Here is a 16,079-nt window from a genome sequence, read left to right as displayed (position 1 = left end):
TTTTGGTTTTTGGTTTTTGGTTTTTTGAGACAGGGTTTCTCTGTGTAGCCCTGGCTGTCCTGGAACTCATTCTGTAGACCAGGCTGGCCTCGAACTTAGAAATCCGCCTGCCTCTGCCTCCTGAGTGCTGGGATTAAAGGCGTGCGCCACCACCGCCCGGCTGCATAACTGTCTTACATGTTGTACTTGATACTAATCTTGTCATACAAGGGTTGTCTTAAGTCTTTTGCTACTCTTGACTCCCACTTAGGCCCCCAATTAATCTTAGATGGGGTGACGGGTTACAAGGGCTTCATTTCTGAAAGTTGCAGTGATTACTTCTGAGGAGATCCAAGGAATGTTACCACTTCTGTCTCCCTTAGTTCCCAGTTCAGTGTTCAAATGTCAGGTTTATTCATCTCTCAATATACATAGCTTCAACTATGAATTTCACTAGAGGTTCCCATAGAACTGAATGTATACAGCCAGCCAGGGCATCCTGCAGACCTGCATGTTGTATTAACTTTATCAACCAAACCATCTTTGCAGTATCCCAATCTGTTTGGAGACGTTACTGGTGTGTGTGTGTGTGTGTGTGTGTGTGTGTGTGTGTGTGTGTGTGCGCGCGCGCGCCTGCCTGCTTTCCTTCCTGCTCATCTGTGTTTCTTAGGGTTTCACTTGCCCAGAGTCCAGGCTGCCCTTGAACTTGGGATGCTTCAGCTTCCAAGAAGTCCGAATTACAGATACTTACCATCATTTCTGTCTTCTGTTTTCATGAAGTAGGTTGCTTATAAGAATGTTAATTTGTTTATTTGTTGGTTTTGACTTTTTGAGCTAGTCTCAAGCTGATGTTGAACTTGGTGTATATCCCAGAATGACACTGAACTATAGATCCCTTGCATCCATCTCCCAGGCACTGGGGATACCAGGCCATTGTACCCAACCCTAGAAGTTATTTTATGTATAGTTTTTGGTGGCAAAATTCTTTTTGTCATCTTGGAATCTTTTTTAATTTCCTCATTTCTTGAAAAGTAGATTTATTCTGTTTATACTTCTAGATTAGTAGTTAGTTTTCTCAGTGCTTCACAGATATTTACAGAGACCTTGCTTAGTTCTTACCTTCTATCATGTATACTGCAGAGCCATGTCTGTGCCCTAGGAGCAGTGTTAGCTAAGGTGATACTTGTAATTCCTATCTGCCATGCCTGGCTTGCACAGTACCCAGTAAGCCTCCCTCCCATTCAAGGTCCGGTGGGTAGCTTGGAGCCATTTACAATTTGTATACTTCTCAGTACAGAAAAAGTGTTCACATTCAGAATATTACCTGTTTATTAACAGCTCCAAGAGCCTCTCTTTGTTTTTCCTTCTATAAGGAAAAAAAATATTAAGTAGTCCATATACTTTTAGTAGTCTAGTAGTCAGATACTACAAGAAGAAAACTTAAGTGTGGTAATTTACAGAATACCCCTCAATTTTACCACATTTCACAAGAAAGATTTTGATCATGTTTAAAATAATTAAATGAATATCTAACTATGGGCCCACACTATTTGGATACCTTTGGTTTGTTTTCTTTTTTCTTCCCATAAACTAAAGATTTTTATTACTTTCCCTTTTGTCATTCTAAGCTTGACAGATCTGGGGTGCCTTTTTTTTTTTCCCCCCAGAGGAATGGTTGGTTTTTCAAAAGAAGGTTTCTTTGTGTTACCCTGACTGTCCCTCAACTAGCTCTGTATATTAGGCTGGCCTTGAACCCAGAGATCTGCCTGCCTCTGCCTATACCTATGGCTCTCCAGTGCTGGAATCAGTGTTATGCACCACCACTGCCTGGCTTCTGTCAGTGAGGGTGCAGCCTCACCTACTCCTTCACATTCCTGATGGGCGGACTTAATTAAGTTAGATGAGACTTCCATGTAAATCTGAAAACGAGGCCAAGAGGCTGCCACAGGAGGCCACAGGTGTAGATAAGAGTCACACTCCAAGCGGTAACACACTGACTGTTAAAATTCTGACTTCTGAAGTGGTGTTACTGAGGGTGGAATCCTACCACCTGGAACCTTAACTTCTCACTTTGCTATTTTTGAGGGGAGGGGGGATTTAACCAATCAGGATAATGACAAACACTTGGGTAAGGAGTTACAGGAGGAATATGGCCAACTTCCCAGTGGCTGCACCACTGAGGAGAATGTCTCTTTCTCTCTAGCATATTAGTTTACATGGATATAGGATTCTTCACTTACACACTTAGTTCCTCTTCAATATGTAAGTTGGGTATAGTCTAATCAGAAGTCACAAAGGTCTGTGTGCTGTGGTTTGTGGACATGAACATATACATGCAGAATGAGGTCTCAGGCTTCAAATAGCACCACAGATTCTAGAGCGTTGGAGAAACATGTGGCTGGAGAGGAGTTCTCCTGCCTATACTGCTTTTCTGTCTCTTACATTCTGGATACCCATGTGGTGTCAGTGAGGAAGGGAAGGCATTGAGTTGAGGATGTACTACAGCTTTCCAAGCAAGAGCATGCTGAAAGACAGGACAATTAATACAGAGGTGAAAAAGGCTCCAAGATTGACAGAGGCAAAGGGAAAATAGAAACATTTTGGTCTACCTGAGTAAACAGACATTAAGAGAGTTCTGCAGGAAGGCTCACTGGCTGTAGATCCCAAGTGCTAAATTGGTTGGCTTGAAGCATTGTTAGGTTTTAGAACTTTTCATCCTATCACAGGTTAGTTGTTTAAGAATGTTACCTGAGGAGCCGGGTGTGGTGGCGCATGCCTTTAATTCCAGCACTCGGGAGGCAGAGGCAGGTGGATTTCTGAGTTCGAGGCCAGCCTGGTCTACAAAGTGAGTTCCAGGACAGCCAGGGCTATACAGAGAAACCCTGTCTCNAAAAACAAAAAAAAAAAAAAAAAAAGAATGTTACCTGAGGAATGAGGAATTATAGGCCAGGCACACAGCTATCTTTCCAGCTCTTGGAAGGCCTAGGAAGAAGGATCATGAATGTGACACCACACAGTCAGTGTCTTTACAAACAAACAAACCAAGAAACCTTTTAAAAGACCAACATCCAAAATGAAGGCATCTGTCAGGAGAAACCAGGAGCACAAGTTGCCTATAGCTCAAGTCAAACTAATTTGAACATAGAGTGCATGTCTCAGGAGCCCTTTTTGCAACTTGGGTATGCTTTCAGGAAAAAGCTCTGAAGTAAAGACAGATATGTGGGCTCTGTCTTGATGCTGTGTCAGTACTCTGGACCAGCTCTCCACATCCCTCTGTGCCTGTTCCCCTATTTGAGGAACCCCAGAGCTTATGTGGTTGTCCCCATGGTAACTGTCTTCATTCCCAGTATTATTGTTACCATCTCTGTTCTTATTGAGGAACCTTCAGGTGCACAGGGCAGGAAGGGTGCTGAATGTTATGTGGTCACCAACACAGCTGTGTGCCATGGCACTCTGTGCTGAGGGTGGTGGAAACATTCCGGGTTTGCTCTGCCCTATCCAGTCAGTAGGCATTTTCCACATGTGAGACTGAGCACTGGAGACAGAGCTGCTAAAACCAGGAACAGAACTTTTAATTTAGCTAATTTACATGTAGCCATTTGCTACAATGTTGAGCAATCCTGCTTTAACCTGATATTATTAACCTGTTCTTATGTGTATGTCCTCCATAGTAAAACTGAAGCAAGGAAGGAGCCTAATAGCTTAGTGCCTGACCTGGGGGATTGCAATTGGCAGTGTTCTCAAATTGTCCTTTGAGTTTGGTTTGTGTTTGTTTTGTTGCTGTGGTCTTGTTTTTAGTCAGATGGATTTAAATGCATTCAGGATATACCTTTTGGTATCTACTAATATAGTAGAGTTACACTAAAAGCCATGGTTCTGTTTATTTATGTATGTTTAGTTACACATGGGACAATTATATAGGTTTTGGGCATGAGACATGAAGTGAAGTTACTGTGGAGCAGTTCGCTGCAGGTAAAACCAGAAAACAGCAGGCCAGAGTCAAGAAAGTGACTTGGTTTAACAAGGAGTCAATTGATTTGGGTGCTGCTGCTCAGGTTAGTGAATTTAATTGTATGGGAAGTCAACCATACAAACCACTTGACTTCTGTGGTTTTGACTCTAAAGTAATTGTGAAACAACTCATTTTTATTGATACTTCGTATTTAGTTAGCTTTCCCCCTTGTACCTCTGAAGAAAGATACCTGTACATTACCTGAACTTAACTTTTGTCCTTGGTCCTTTTCTGTATTTTCTTTCTTTTTTTTTTAAGATTTATTTATTGTTACATGTAAATGCACTGTAGCTGTTTTCAGACACCCTAGAAGAGGGCATCAGATCTCATTATGGATGGTTGCGAGTCACCATGTGGTTGCTGGGATTTGAACTCAGGACCTTCAGAAGAGCAGTCTGTGCTCTTAACCACTGAGCCATCTCACCAGTCCCCTTTTCTGTATTTTCATGATTTCCTGATCTCATGTCTTCAAATGTACATTTCATCTTCCTGGAAAACAGTGCCATCTAGTGGACAAACTGCTAGTTCAGCACACAATCCCAACCTGTTTGTTTGTTTGTTTGTTTGTTTGTTTGTTTCAATCTGTTTCTTGAGTAAGTGTTCTGAGGTGGTTGGGTTTTTTTGTTTGTTTGTTTGTTTGTTTGTTTGGTTTTGGTTTTTCTATACAGGGTTTCTCTGTATAGCCTGGCTGACCTGGAACTTACTTTGTAGACCAGGCTGGCCTCGGACTCAGAAATCCGCCTGTCTCTGCCTCCTGAGTGCTGGGATTAAAGGCATGCGCCACCATGTCCGGCTCTGAGGTTTTTAATAATAATAGCAGGCCCCAGTTTATAGCCCAACTTGTCAAAATTGTTGGGATTTCTTACATTTCTACACATTTAGTTTTTGAATCAGGACTAATCACTCGATTTATTATTCCTTTTCCCATTTTGTGATGTTGAGAAGAGGAGATGTGATTAGGGAATGAGTTAATAAATTTTAAAGTCAAGGAAAGGTGAACTTTGGTAGCGCACATTTTTAATTTCAGTACTTGGGCAGCAGAGGCAGGCAAATCTCTTGAGTTCAAGGCCAGCCTGGTGTACAGAGTGAGTTCCAGGGCACCCAGAGCTACACAGAGAAACCCCCTCCCCCAAAAGAAAATCAAGGAGAATAGCACTCACCACTTCAGATAAATGTGAAAGGTTTACTGTTTACTGCTTTAGAGCTGGTGTGAACCTGGGAGAGCCAGCCTAAAGATGAGGTGAACTCAAGTCTGAAGCAACAGCCAACTTTATTTAGAACATCTAACAATGTATACTGTGAGGGTTAGGAGTCACATGAGTAAAGTGTCCAGTCACAAGGGTAAGCTGCATGTGGTAGACAAATCACATATGGAAAAAGTAGGGTTTTCCATAGAGGCATATAAACAGATAGCAGTTACCAGTTGTAATAAATAATCTAAAGTAAACTCCTATCTGCTACATTTGGGAGGGGCATAAAGGCATCTTCCAAAAACAGCTCTGTGCTTTTGAAGAAACCGAGACTCTTGTCTCACTCTTTTACAAGTACTCAGAATCCCCACAGAGCTCCTTCCATTCCTGGACTGTGCTCCAGCAGTTTATTTTTTAATTAGGCCAGTTGAGGATCTAATGTGTATAAGGATAACCTCTCTGCCACACCTGAGAAAGAACAGTTTCATTACACACTGCCATTTGCAGTAAGGCAAATGGGACTTTTTCAAAAAGGACTTTAGCAGTAGAGACAACAGTAGAGGGGAAACAACCAAAGATTTCTATTGAAATGAATTGTAATCATGTTTTTGTGCATAGCTACAAAATAATTTATCTTCTTCCATGAATATGCTGATTGGTCAGAGCTTGATTATAATTGGTTCTTTCATGAACAAACAGATGAATAAATAAACTACTTTTGCATTCTTTCAAGTATGTTATTACTGATTGATGCTGTTATTTTCTTTTTTAAAAATGCTATTATTTGCTAATATGCTTCTTTCTATATTTCAGAAAAGATGTTGGTTTAAAGCGATTTTTTCCTAAGAGTTTACTGGATTCTGTCAAGGTAACTAGAGTCTGCTTTATCATAATCTAATATAAAGCTCTGCATGTATACCTTTCCTACTGAAAACTTGCCTTTAATAAAGTGAAATGGTGCGTTTCTCCCTTACATGATAAAGCTGCAGTGGCAAAAGCTGACTGTGTAAGAGTCTGTTAACTTCAGGCAAGTAAATTTTCGCAGGTTCAGCCTTTCTCCATGGAACCTTGGCTTTACTTGATGATTGTAATAAACACCTAAGTACAAAACTAGAAATAGTTCATGCTGCAGCCCTGTAGCCAAGGTTTGTCAAGTTTTGAATATTTTGATACAGAAAAGAAAAGGAATACTGCATTAAAGAATCATGAGCAGTGTGTGCACACCTGTGTATGTGCATTGCTGTATCCCCACATACATGTATGATTCTGTTCTGTGTGTGCATTTGCCATTGCTGTGACCTCTGTGTATCACTGTGTTCCATGTCTGTCTGTGCATTCATATACCACTGGATCCTCTGTTTGTGTGTCTATGTGTGTGTGTACACCACTAGGTCTAATGTGTGCGTGTGTGTGTGTGTGTGTGTGTGTGTGTGTGTAAGTACTGCATTTGTGTGTCTGTCACTGTTTCCTTTGTGCATGTTTGCATTGTACTCTACATGTACAGTCTAATGGTCAATCTCTTACTTCCGTGTGGTTTCTTGGTGGCAACATTGGAAGTGGCCTCCATGTAATCCTACTCCAGCAGTGCTATCATTGGAGGCAGAGCAGCTCTGAGTGCTGTTTCCTATCCAGTACAGAGCACACCTCCAAATACCAGGTTAGGGAGGGAGAACATAGGGTTTGGTCCAAGAAGGATTCCATCTGCTAGTCTCACAGTATGGGTCATGGCCTCTTATTTCTACAACAAAGAGTCTTCTGTAGGGATGGTGTTTAACAGATAAATATGAATATTTCAATTCAATACCTGTCTGGTAGCTCAGGAATTGGAGGACTGTAGAGGCATAGAAACAGGGTAAGCCACAGTGTTTACTACTTGACATTGCTCTAGCTAGCATTCATTTAATGGTTGTGTTTTATGTATCAGTGATTCTCAAATGACGATGCCTTTGGTGACTTTTGAAAACCGCTGTCTCCTCAGATTTTCATGTGTAAAAAAACATCACAAGTATGACTGCCATCTTTGGAGTGTAAGATGCTGTTTTATATTTATAAATAATCATTATATTGAAAATAGGGACTTGAGTACAGGCCATGGTTGAGTTCCTGTTTGAGGCAGATATTGATGGAAGCTCAGTGGAACCTGGTCATGTCCTGATTCTCCTGCTCTGGCCTTCCTGTTCTCTATCCACGCATGAATGGAAAACATCTCTCCAGTCTAGACCCTACTCAGTATCTAAGCGGCTTATTTTTCTTTCTGAATTTGTAATTTTATAGCCCCTGACTTGTTAGGGGTTTTTGTCTTCATATTTTTACACAATGAGTTTGTCTAGCACTAGGTATATAGCATATTTGATAGTTCTTATTTGAATGGAAAACGAACAGCTGCCTGACAAATAAATAGATCTGGAGAAGAGTCCAGAGAGAGAGAGGGACACCTACTCTGCTGCGGCTGCTGCACTCTTGAGGCTTTCCCAGCTCCGTCCTTCCTGGCCTCTTGTCTGAGCTCCTCCCGCCTGCTTTTCTATAAAATCTAGGCCTGGATCTGGCAGTGTGGTGAGGGCTCAGCCCTGTTTAGTAAAGTAGAGTCAGATGTGATCTCTATGGCCAGTGCTCTCTGTGGGCTTAAGTGCTAGGGCAAGAGGCTTGCAGTTTTTACAGTAGGGAATAAGGAGAACCAGATAACAAGACAGATTGAAAGCCAAGAAACAGAGGCAGAAAGAGTGGTCAAAGGAGATACAAGGGATACTGGTCATGCATTGGTAGTTGTGGTGGCTAAGGGTCTTAGGGATTTATAGGAAGCTGACTCAGAGAAGTTGTGCTTTTATGTGGCTGGGCATTGGGATATAATCAGAGCTAATTTTTAGCTACCATTCTCTATAGATGTACCAGTCTCAGTTATGAAGGTTTTGAGAACCATTTTCTCTTTTTGTTTGTTTGTTTGTTTGTTTTTTGAGACAGGTTTTCTCTGTATAGCCCTGGCTGACCTGGATCTCACTCTGTAACACAGGCTGGGCTCGAACTCAGTAATCCGCCTGCCTCGCCTCCCAAGTGCTGGGATCAAAGGCGTGTGCCACCACTGCCTGGCTGAGAATCATTTTCTTAAGTGCTCTCCAAAAATTTTTAAAAATTTATTACTTAGTGTATGTATGTATGTACATATATGTGTTCTTTTTGTATGCTAGCACATATACACAAATGCTTGTGCATTCTTGGGCATGCCACAGAACATACATGAAAATCACAATACAATTTATGGGATTGGTTCTTACCTTTTACTATGTGAGACCTGCCTGGGCATCAGATTGTTGAGTTGTTAGGCTTATTGATAACTTAGGGTTATTGTTGTGATGAAACACTATGGACAAACGCAACTTGGGAAGGAGTGAGTTTATTTGGCTAGTATATCCTGACACAGTTCATTGAGGGAAGCCAAGGCAGCAACTCAACCTGTGAAGGAACCTGGATGCAGAGGTCATGGAGAGATGCTTGCTTGCTTGCTTCTCACGGTTTGCTCAGCATGCTTTCTTACAGAATCTTGGACCACCAATTCAGGATGGTACCACCCAAATGGGCTAGGTCTTCCTATATCAATCACTGATTTAAAAAAAATACTTTACAGGCTTGCCTATAGCCTGATTTTACAAAGGCATTTTCTCAATTGAGCTTTTCTCCTCTCAGATGACTTAGCTCGTGTCAAGTTGATATAAAACTAACTAGCACAGTAAGTTCCTTTACCACCTGAAACATCTTAGCCCTTTTTGTTGATAAGACAATCACTTTAATTTTTTAACTTAAGTACTGTTTGTTTCTTAAATAGCTTTAATCAGGCGAGACAATAACCTTAGTCCAAAATTTCTCCCCATTTTTAAAAATATTTATTTATTTATTATATGTAAGTACACTGTTGTCTTCAGACACTCCAGAAGAGGGCGTCAGATCTTGTTACAGATGGTTGTGAGCCACCATGTGGTTGCTGGGATTTGAACTCAGGATCTTTGGAAGAGCAATCACTGCTCTTAACCGCTAAGCCATCTCTCCAGCCCCAATTTCTCCCCATTCTACATAAATTCCCTTGACAGCTCTATCAGACTTCTCTATACTCTGGTACTGCTGTAAAGCTGTTCTCATAAGCTGTATAGCACTTATTATACACAGTAGGTATAGACAGTCTCCCTCCTTCATTAATAACCATAAGAAATACTGTAATAAGAAAAGACATATCTGAGCTCCTGTTTGTTCTATAGTTAGCCATATTGAGTGGCTAAGTTTATTGATGTTAGTTTTCTATAAACATGCTATGTTTGTATTTTTTTTTTTCTCCTCAAAGTCAAATTGTTTTACTTGTCTTAGATTTAAATTTCTAGAAGACTGTTTATAGTTAACTTTACCATTGAATGGTTGAAAGATTATATCCTGGGAGAACTTGACTGAGCTGCGATGTTTCCAAGAACAAAGAAACAGGCTGCACATACCTTGAGTACTGAGAATCAAGGACAAGGTCTCTTAACATTTGTGTGATTAAAATCACTACACCAGTAACACTAGAAAACCCAAGATCAGGGGCACTCTATAGTTCTCTTCATTCCTCCTTAAAGGTATTAAGGTCATGAGTGATAAAGAGGCCAGCAGGCTATCATTTGAGATTAGCAACATGAATATGTATACATTCTGGGTGTTAATTCAGTGAATTGTGTCTCAATGGTCTGTGTGGTTTTTTTCTTTCTTTTTTTTTAAAGTTCTTTTTTTATTTATTATATGTAAGTACACTGTAGCTGTCTTCAGACACTCCAGAAGAGGGAGTCAAATCTCATTGCGGATGGTTGTGAGCCACCATGTGGTTGCTGGGATTTGAACTCAGCAACTTTGGAAGAGCAGTCGGGTGCTCTTACCCGCTGAGCCATCTCACCAGCCCGGACCATGTGGTTTCTTGGTGGCAACTTTGGAAGTTTTGTTTGTTTCTTGTTTGTACCAGGGGCAGGACTGAAGAAGTTCTGCCTACTATCTTAACAGCTCTATTGTAGATTTAAACCTACATAGCAAATCAAAACAGTCAAACCTTAATGTATCCCTTGATAAATTATTATTATTCACAGCAGAAATCCAAGTTCAAAACTACAAATGTTGAAAGATCTCAGAGGGTCTATCTAGTTCCCAAGTAAGTCAGTAAGATAACTTCCTAGAACACCATGGGAAGACTTGAGTTTGTACCAGCCATAGTGGCTTACACCAATGACTTGGGTGCTTGGGAAGCTAAGGTAGGAGAATCTCAAGTTCAAAGCCAGCCTAGACACATATTAAGATCTTAAAGCCATGCAACCAAGCAAATAACAACAACAACAACAACCATAGCAACCTTAATTTTTTTTTTGTTAAGATAGCCACTGCCGGCCTCCACCTTCAGCTCTAACAGCATCCACTTGGATTCCTAATATTACCTAAGGTTCATCCAACCTTTGCCTTCCATATTGTTCCTCCTAGTTTTTGCCCTGTTAATTTAATACCAGTTCCAAAATAAAATGAGAATGTGACCACCAATGACTCCTTTTCTTCTTCTGTACCTACATACATTGTTGGCTCCTGCCTGAGTTAGTAGAAAGCCTCCAACTTTTTTCTTTCTCCCTACTGTTGCTATCCCTGCCAAAACCTACTTCAGAAAATACTGCTTCTTCACTCAGAGTTACCCAAGGAAGTGTAGTCAGTGCTAGCATGTAGAAGCTAAGTTTATATTATGCCTATATTGGTCCTTTTTACTCAGACTTCAATGTGGGGTTGCTGTCTCCTTGCCTCCCTGGTGTCTCACACACTGAAGATCATGAGCTTTGTCCCTAGGAAGCCCTTGCTCCATTCCCAGGTATTCGAATATCAGGAATAGAAGTCATTGGTTATCTGTGCAAGGTAAACCACTGTAGGTGGTGGGTTTTCTCCCTTCTATACACATGTATATGAAGCCACAATGAGCTGTCTTCTAAAAGCATCTATTCTGCTCATATAGATTGTTCATTCTCTTTGTTATATAACAAAGAAAATAAGATACACAAACAATAAGATAGGATTTCAACCTCCCTAAACTAGTTCTATATAGTGGTTTATAGGCTGCATAGAATAGTTGTGAAAGTATACACCACAGTTTGTATATTGCTGAATGAATGATTTTGAGGATCCTTCTTATTGCTGAATGTCTTCAATCTTTCTAAAGAATAGTGCTCTGAAATTTCACTTTGTAGATCCAATAACAAGAGACTTTTACAGTTAATTACTTGTACACTTTCAAAAATGATACTGAAACATGTGAGTGCCTGTGTTTTTCTTCATCTTTTCTGCTCCTAGGCCATATGCCCCTGTGGTACATGGTTTAATGGCAGCAAGCCATATGTTTAATATGCATGTTGTTGCCTTAAGCTTCCATTGAAGTTGAATAAAGCCCTCTGTTAACTATACCTTTCAAACTGGTCACGGGGCAAAGTTTGTTAATGGGTACTTTACAACAGTTAATGCTCTACTAGTTACCTGACTGAGTGAGTTTTGAGTAATGTAAATGGTATCAGTATGCAGGGTTGTTTTTTTGTTGTTGTTGTTTTTGTTTTTGTTTTTTCTGTTGGTTGACTTGAAAACGTATTTTTCTAAAATTTCATCATTCAGGCCAAAACACTAAGAAAGCTGATCCAGCAAACATTCAGGCAGTTTGCCAATCTTAATAGAGAAGAAAGCATCCTGAAATTCTTTGAGATTCTTTCTCCTGTGTACAGATTTGACAAAGAGTGCTTCAAGTGTGCCCTTGGGGTAAGTGTGGAACCTTGGAGGATGGGAAATAGTTTAATTTTTTCTTAATCCACATGTACCTATATTTCTGATTGAAGGAAACATTTGTCATAGTCCTTACAGAAAAATATTGCTTGACAATTATAGGGGAAAGTGGGACGAAAGTGCATTAATTAGATAATAAAAATCATTTTAAATAGTAACCTATGCTCATAAGTAGGTGTTTTTAATTCTGGCCTGCAATTTGATTAGCTCTTCTCCAAGTACTAGTTATACTGTTGAGATAATCTTCCCAGAGAAAACAATGGCTTCTTAGATTCAAGAGTAACCATAACTAGCCTTGTTCAGGCTCAGTAGTTCCTGGGTCATTGAAATTATAAATATTTTATTTTATTTGGTTAGATAGATTAATACAAACCAAGTCTTCTTCCAACCAAGTTCCTTGATATATTTATGGGCTCATATCTAAAGTCATCTCTTTCCTTCTGGTACCTCTGTTCCCACCTGTTTGCTCTTCCAAAGTCAAGTTGGATTATTTCTGTGGAATTGGCAATCGGCCCAGAAGAAGGGATCAGTTACCTGACAGACAAAGGCTGCAATGTAAGTCGGCTCCTGGGAGGGCACATGGATTTGGTTGTGGGCATAGACAAATGAACTTGAGGACTGGACAGGGCATTCACATGAAAGACTCCATTCTGCAAGGAAACTTCTTCATTGTATTGTTCAAATGCTGTGTGGGAGATACTTAAACTTAAGCCTTTGGAATGCCTTAGACTTAAAGGGAAATGAATCAGACAAAATTAGGTGGGTGAGTGAAAACTGACCAGGGCTGTTCCAGCTTATGTTGTGAAGCCTTATTTTTTTCATTACAATTTTGAGGATCAAATCCAGGATCTTACACACTCTAGCCAGGGACTCTTAAAACTAACTTCTAGATGTGATTTTAGTATATTTGTACTGACATCGTACTTAAATTATCTTTATAAACTAATTCCAGAACGATATATCATAATTTTAAATTCTGAATTTACTGTTGCCCTTACTTCACTGAGGGAGGCTACTGGCTGGAGAGAAGTCCTCAGGTTGTCTCACCAGTATGTGCTCCTGTTGTGTGCTGCAGCAAATGTTGTTGAGCACATGCTTTGCTCGAAAGGCCAAAGAAACTGCAGCTCTTTGGTGGAGGTCACAGTCAGGCATGCGTGGAAAGCGTGTGTGGAGTCTGTGCCATGTGATGATGAATACAGGTTGAATTGTAATGCCTGCCAGGGTTCTGGGCTAGAGGATGTGTGCCTGTGGTTAAGACAGTTTGGTTCTGATAGCTTTGTTGCAGGCTCCCACTAACAGGTGTGCCTGTTTTAGTGGTATGGCTTTCTGATCACAGGTGTGTATTTGTGCTTGGTATGATTTTCCACATGCACTCCTTGCTGGCTTTTCCTACTCTGTTTTGCTTCTGCCCTATAGTTCTTTCTCGTTAGTAGTTCCTGTCCCTACTGTGCCTACACATAAATGACCAGCAACTGTTCTGTGTTATTCTCTTCACTTTTATCTGTTGGATAGAAATGGATCTTAGTAGGCATACATTCTGCCTCTTGTGCATCTTGCCAGTCAACCTGCCTTCCAGTCCTGGCAATGATGGCCTTCTGGGACCAAGAGGGAGCATCTCAGTCACTGAACTTTGCTATTTCTTCCTTAAGACCGTGTTGAAATAAGTGTTTGCTTGTTTGTTTGCTTGTTCATTCATTTCTCATGTCAGTAGGTAGTTACATGTGCATACAGGGTCCAGTGGAGGACATCTTTCTTCACCATTTTCCTCCCTAATCCCTTGATGAGATTTGGTCTCTTACTGAACCTTGAAGCTCATTGGCTAGGCCAACTGGCTCTTGCACTCCCAGGGTCATCCTGCCTTGCCCACTCCTCTTCCCCTGCAACTCTGAGGTTACAGGTATGCATTGCCATGCCTTTCCTCTTTCCATGGGTGTTGGGATTTTAAGTGAGGTCTTCATGCTTGTACAGCAAGTAGTCTTGGCCATTGCACCATCTTCTTAGAGTACAGAAGTGTTCTTTTGTAATGTATTTCTAGAAACTGTTACTTTCTCTCTAGTGGAAGAGATTCCAAGTGATAGAACTACTGAATGTATGCAGAGCATTTTAACTTGAAAAGAAGTTACCAGTTTGCTTCTTAGAAAGGCTGGGAAACTTCTCATTGACAGCATAGGCAAGAATTTTTTCTACTCCTAGATTCCACCATTTTTATAGCTCTTGTGTTTTATTATGTTTCTGTTTTGGGTCTTACTTTGTATCCCAGTCTGACCTTGATTTTCTGTGTAACCTAGGCCATTCTTACACTTCAGTGGAAATCTTTGACCTCTTGACTACCCAAATGTGGAAATTACAAGCTTTAACTCCCACACCTGGCTTTGTTTACACATTTGAATAAGCTGAAAGCATGTTTGGTTCTTCTGTCAATCTGATATAAAGCAAACCTCCTGGGAATGGAAGCTGTTCAGTCTTATCCTATCTGCTGCCTCTTTGAGGTCATTGCTGATACTGTGCCTGTGTTTGTACCTGTGTTCCCAGCACAGGTGTCTTTTTCTTTGTGATTTGTCTCCTCGTGGGTCCAGGAATCAGGGATCTTTTCCTTTGTCCTTCCTTTTTGTTGTTGTTGTTATTTTCCCAAATCTCATAAACATTATGAGATTGGAATGGTATGGTATGGTATGTTTACTTTACACATACCAATCTCAGAACTCCCACTCCATTCTAGCTCTCCACTCTATCTTGACCTGGGATGGTTGGTTAACTCTGCAATAAATGCTACATCACAGAAGATAACAGAATGGTATTTAACCCTGAGACTCACCATGACAAGAACTTGAACCCAAAGACACTATAGATCCCCGCATGAAAAGTAAAATGATAGTTTAGGAGAAAAAAAGAGATTTCATGACTGTGCCAAAGTACCCCCCCCCCCCCCCCGTTCCCTTCCCTGAGACAGGGTATCTGTACTTAACCTAGAACTAACTTTGTTGTTGTTGATGTTTTTTGTTTTTTGTTTTTGTTTGTTTGTTTGGTTTTTTATACAAGGTTTCTCTGTGTAGCCCTGGCTGTTCTGGAACTCATTCTATAGACCAGGCTCTGTGTAGCCCTGGCTGTTCTGGAACTCATTCTATAGACCAGGCTGGCCTCGAACTCAGAAATCTGCCTGCTTCTGCCTCCCAAGTGTTGGGATTAAAGTCGTGGGCCACCATGCCCGGCTTAGAGCTAACTTTGTAGACCAGGCTGGACTCATATTTACCTGCCTCTGCCTCCACCATAGTGCTGAGATTATAGGTGGGCACCACCACACCCATCAAGGATGAATTTTTAAAAACATGATATAAAAATAACTCTGTAAAATTTTTGATAAGTTATGTTAAATAGAAATTAAGAATTTCTTCTCAACCAAAATTGGATAAAAGCTAGGTATTTGTGATAAATGCTTTGCTAAAAGCTCCATAGCATAAAAACTAAAAAAAAATAATTGGAAATAGGAAAAACACAGCGGCCTAATAGATTTCCAGGTGATCAGTACACTCTACACTTTTCGTTTATTACACCGATGGTGAAAACTGAGGGGGCAGGACAGATGCAGCAGCAGGGCCACTTAGTCCACTGGCATGAAGTAGAAATGGCATACCTCTTTAGAAAGCCCGACAGTGTCCAGTCAGCTATGACTTAATGAGTTTTAGTCATAGCCCTTAGATTTCAGTTTGTAATTATTTTCCCTTGTAAGATTTTTTGCCTATCATTTTACATTTAAAACCTCTGTTCTATTTCCAGTGTTGTAGCGTAGTTCAAGATGGTAACACCCCTACCCCCCAACTCCATTTTGTCTAGAGGTAAAGATGAAAAATGGGGTTTAGAGAGCTCAAAAGGTCCTGTTCTTGAGTGCATTGCAAAACTACCATTATGTTGACACTGGCTTTATGACTTTTGGGGTCATTCATATCTGTGCCTGTGCCTCTTGGTGAAGCAGTAATGATTACAGCTATGGAAGAAGTAAAGGCATTGTGCTTATCTCCTGCCCTTCTACAGTGTGAGACTACAGAAAATGGTCACCTTTACCCTTTTACAGAGAACCTATAGAAAATGGTCACCCT

At 40.6% G+C, this 16,079-nt stretch overlaps 1 protein-coding gene across 16 annotated transcripts in view; it reads left to right on the top strand.

Moving 5' to 3' along the window:
* Nucleotides 1-16,079, top strand: part of Ptk2 (protein tyrosine kinase 2) — a 203,730-nt gene that overhangs the window by 95,997 nt on the left and 91,654 nt on the right. For all 16 annotated transcript variants that reach the window (XM_021216199.2, XM_029548063.1, XM_021216196.2 and 13 more), the window contains 3 exons: nt 5,995-6,049; nt 11,821-11,961; nt 12,463-12,540. In XM_021216199.2, the coding sequence (XP_021071858.1) occupies nt 5,995-6,049; nt 11,821-11,961; nt 12,463-12,540 (274 nt within the window). The remainder of the gene's footprint in view (nt 1-5,994; nt 6,050-11,820; nt 11,962-12,462; nt 12,541-16,079) is intronic.

This window comes from Mus pahari, chromosome 17, assembly GCF_900095145.1.
Source record: "Mus pahari chromosome 17, PAHARI_EIJ_v1.1, whole genome shotgun sequence".
Taxonomy (NCBI): domain Eukaryota; kingdom Metazoa; phylum Chordata; class Mammalia; order Rodentia; family Muridae; genus Mus; species Mus pahari.
Note: the sequence above shows the minus strand (reverse complement) of the source record. Positions and strands in the feature narration are given on the sequence as shown.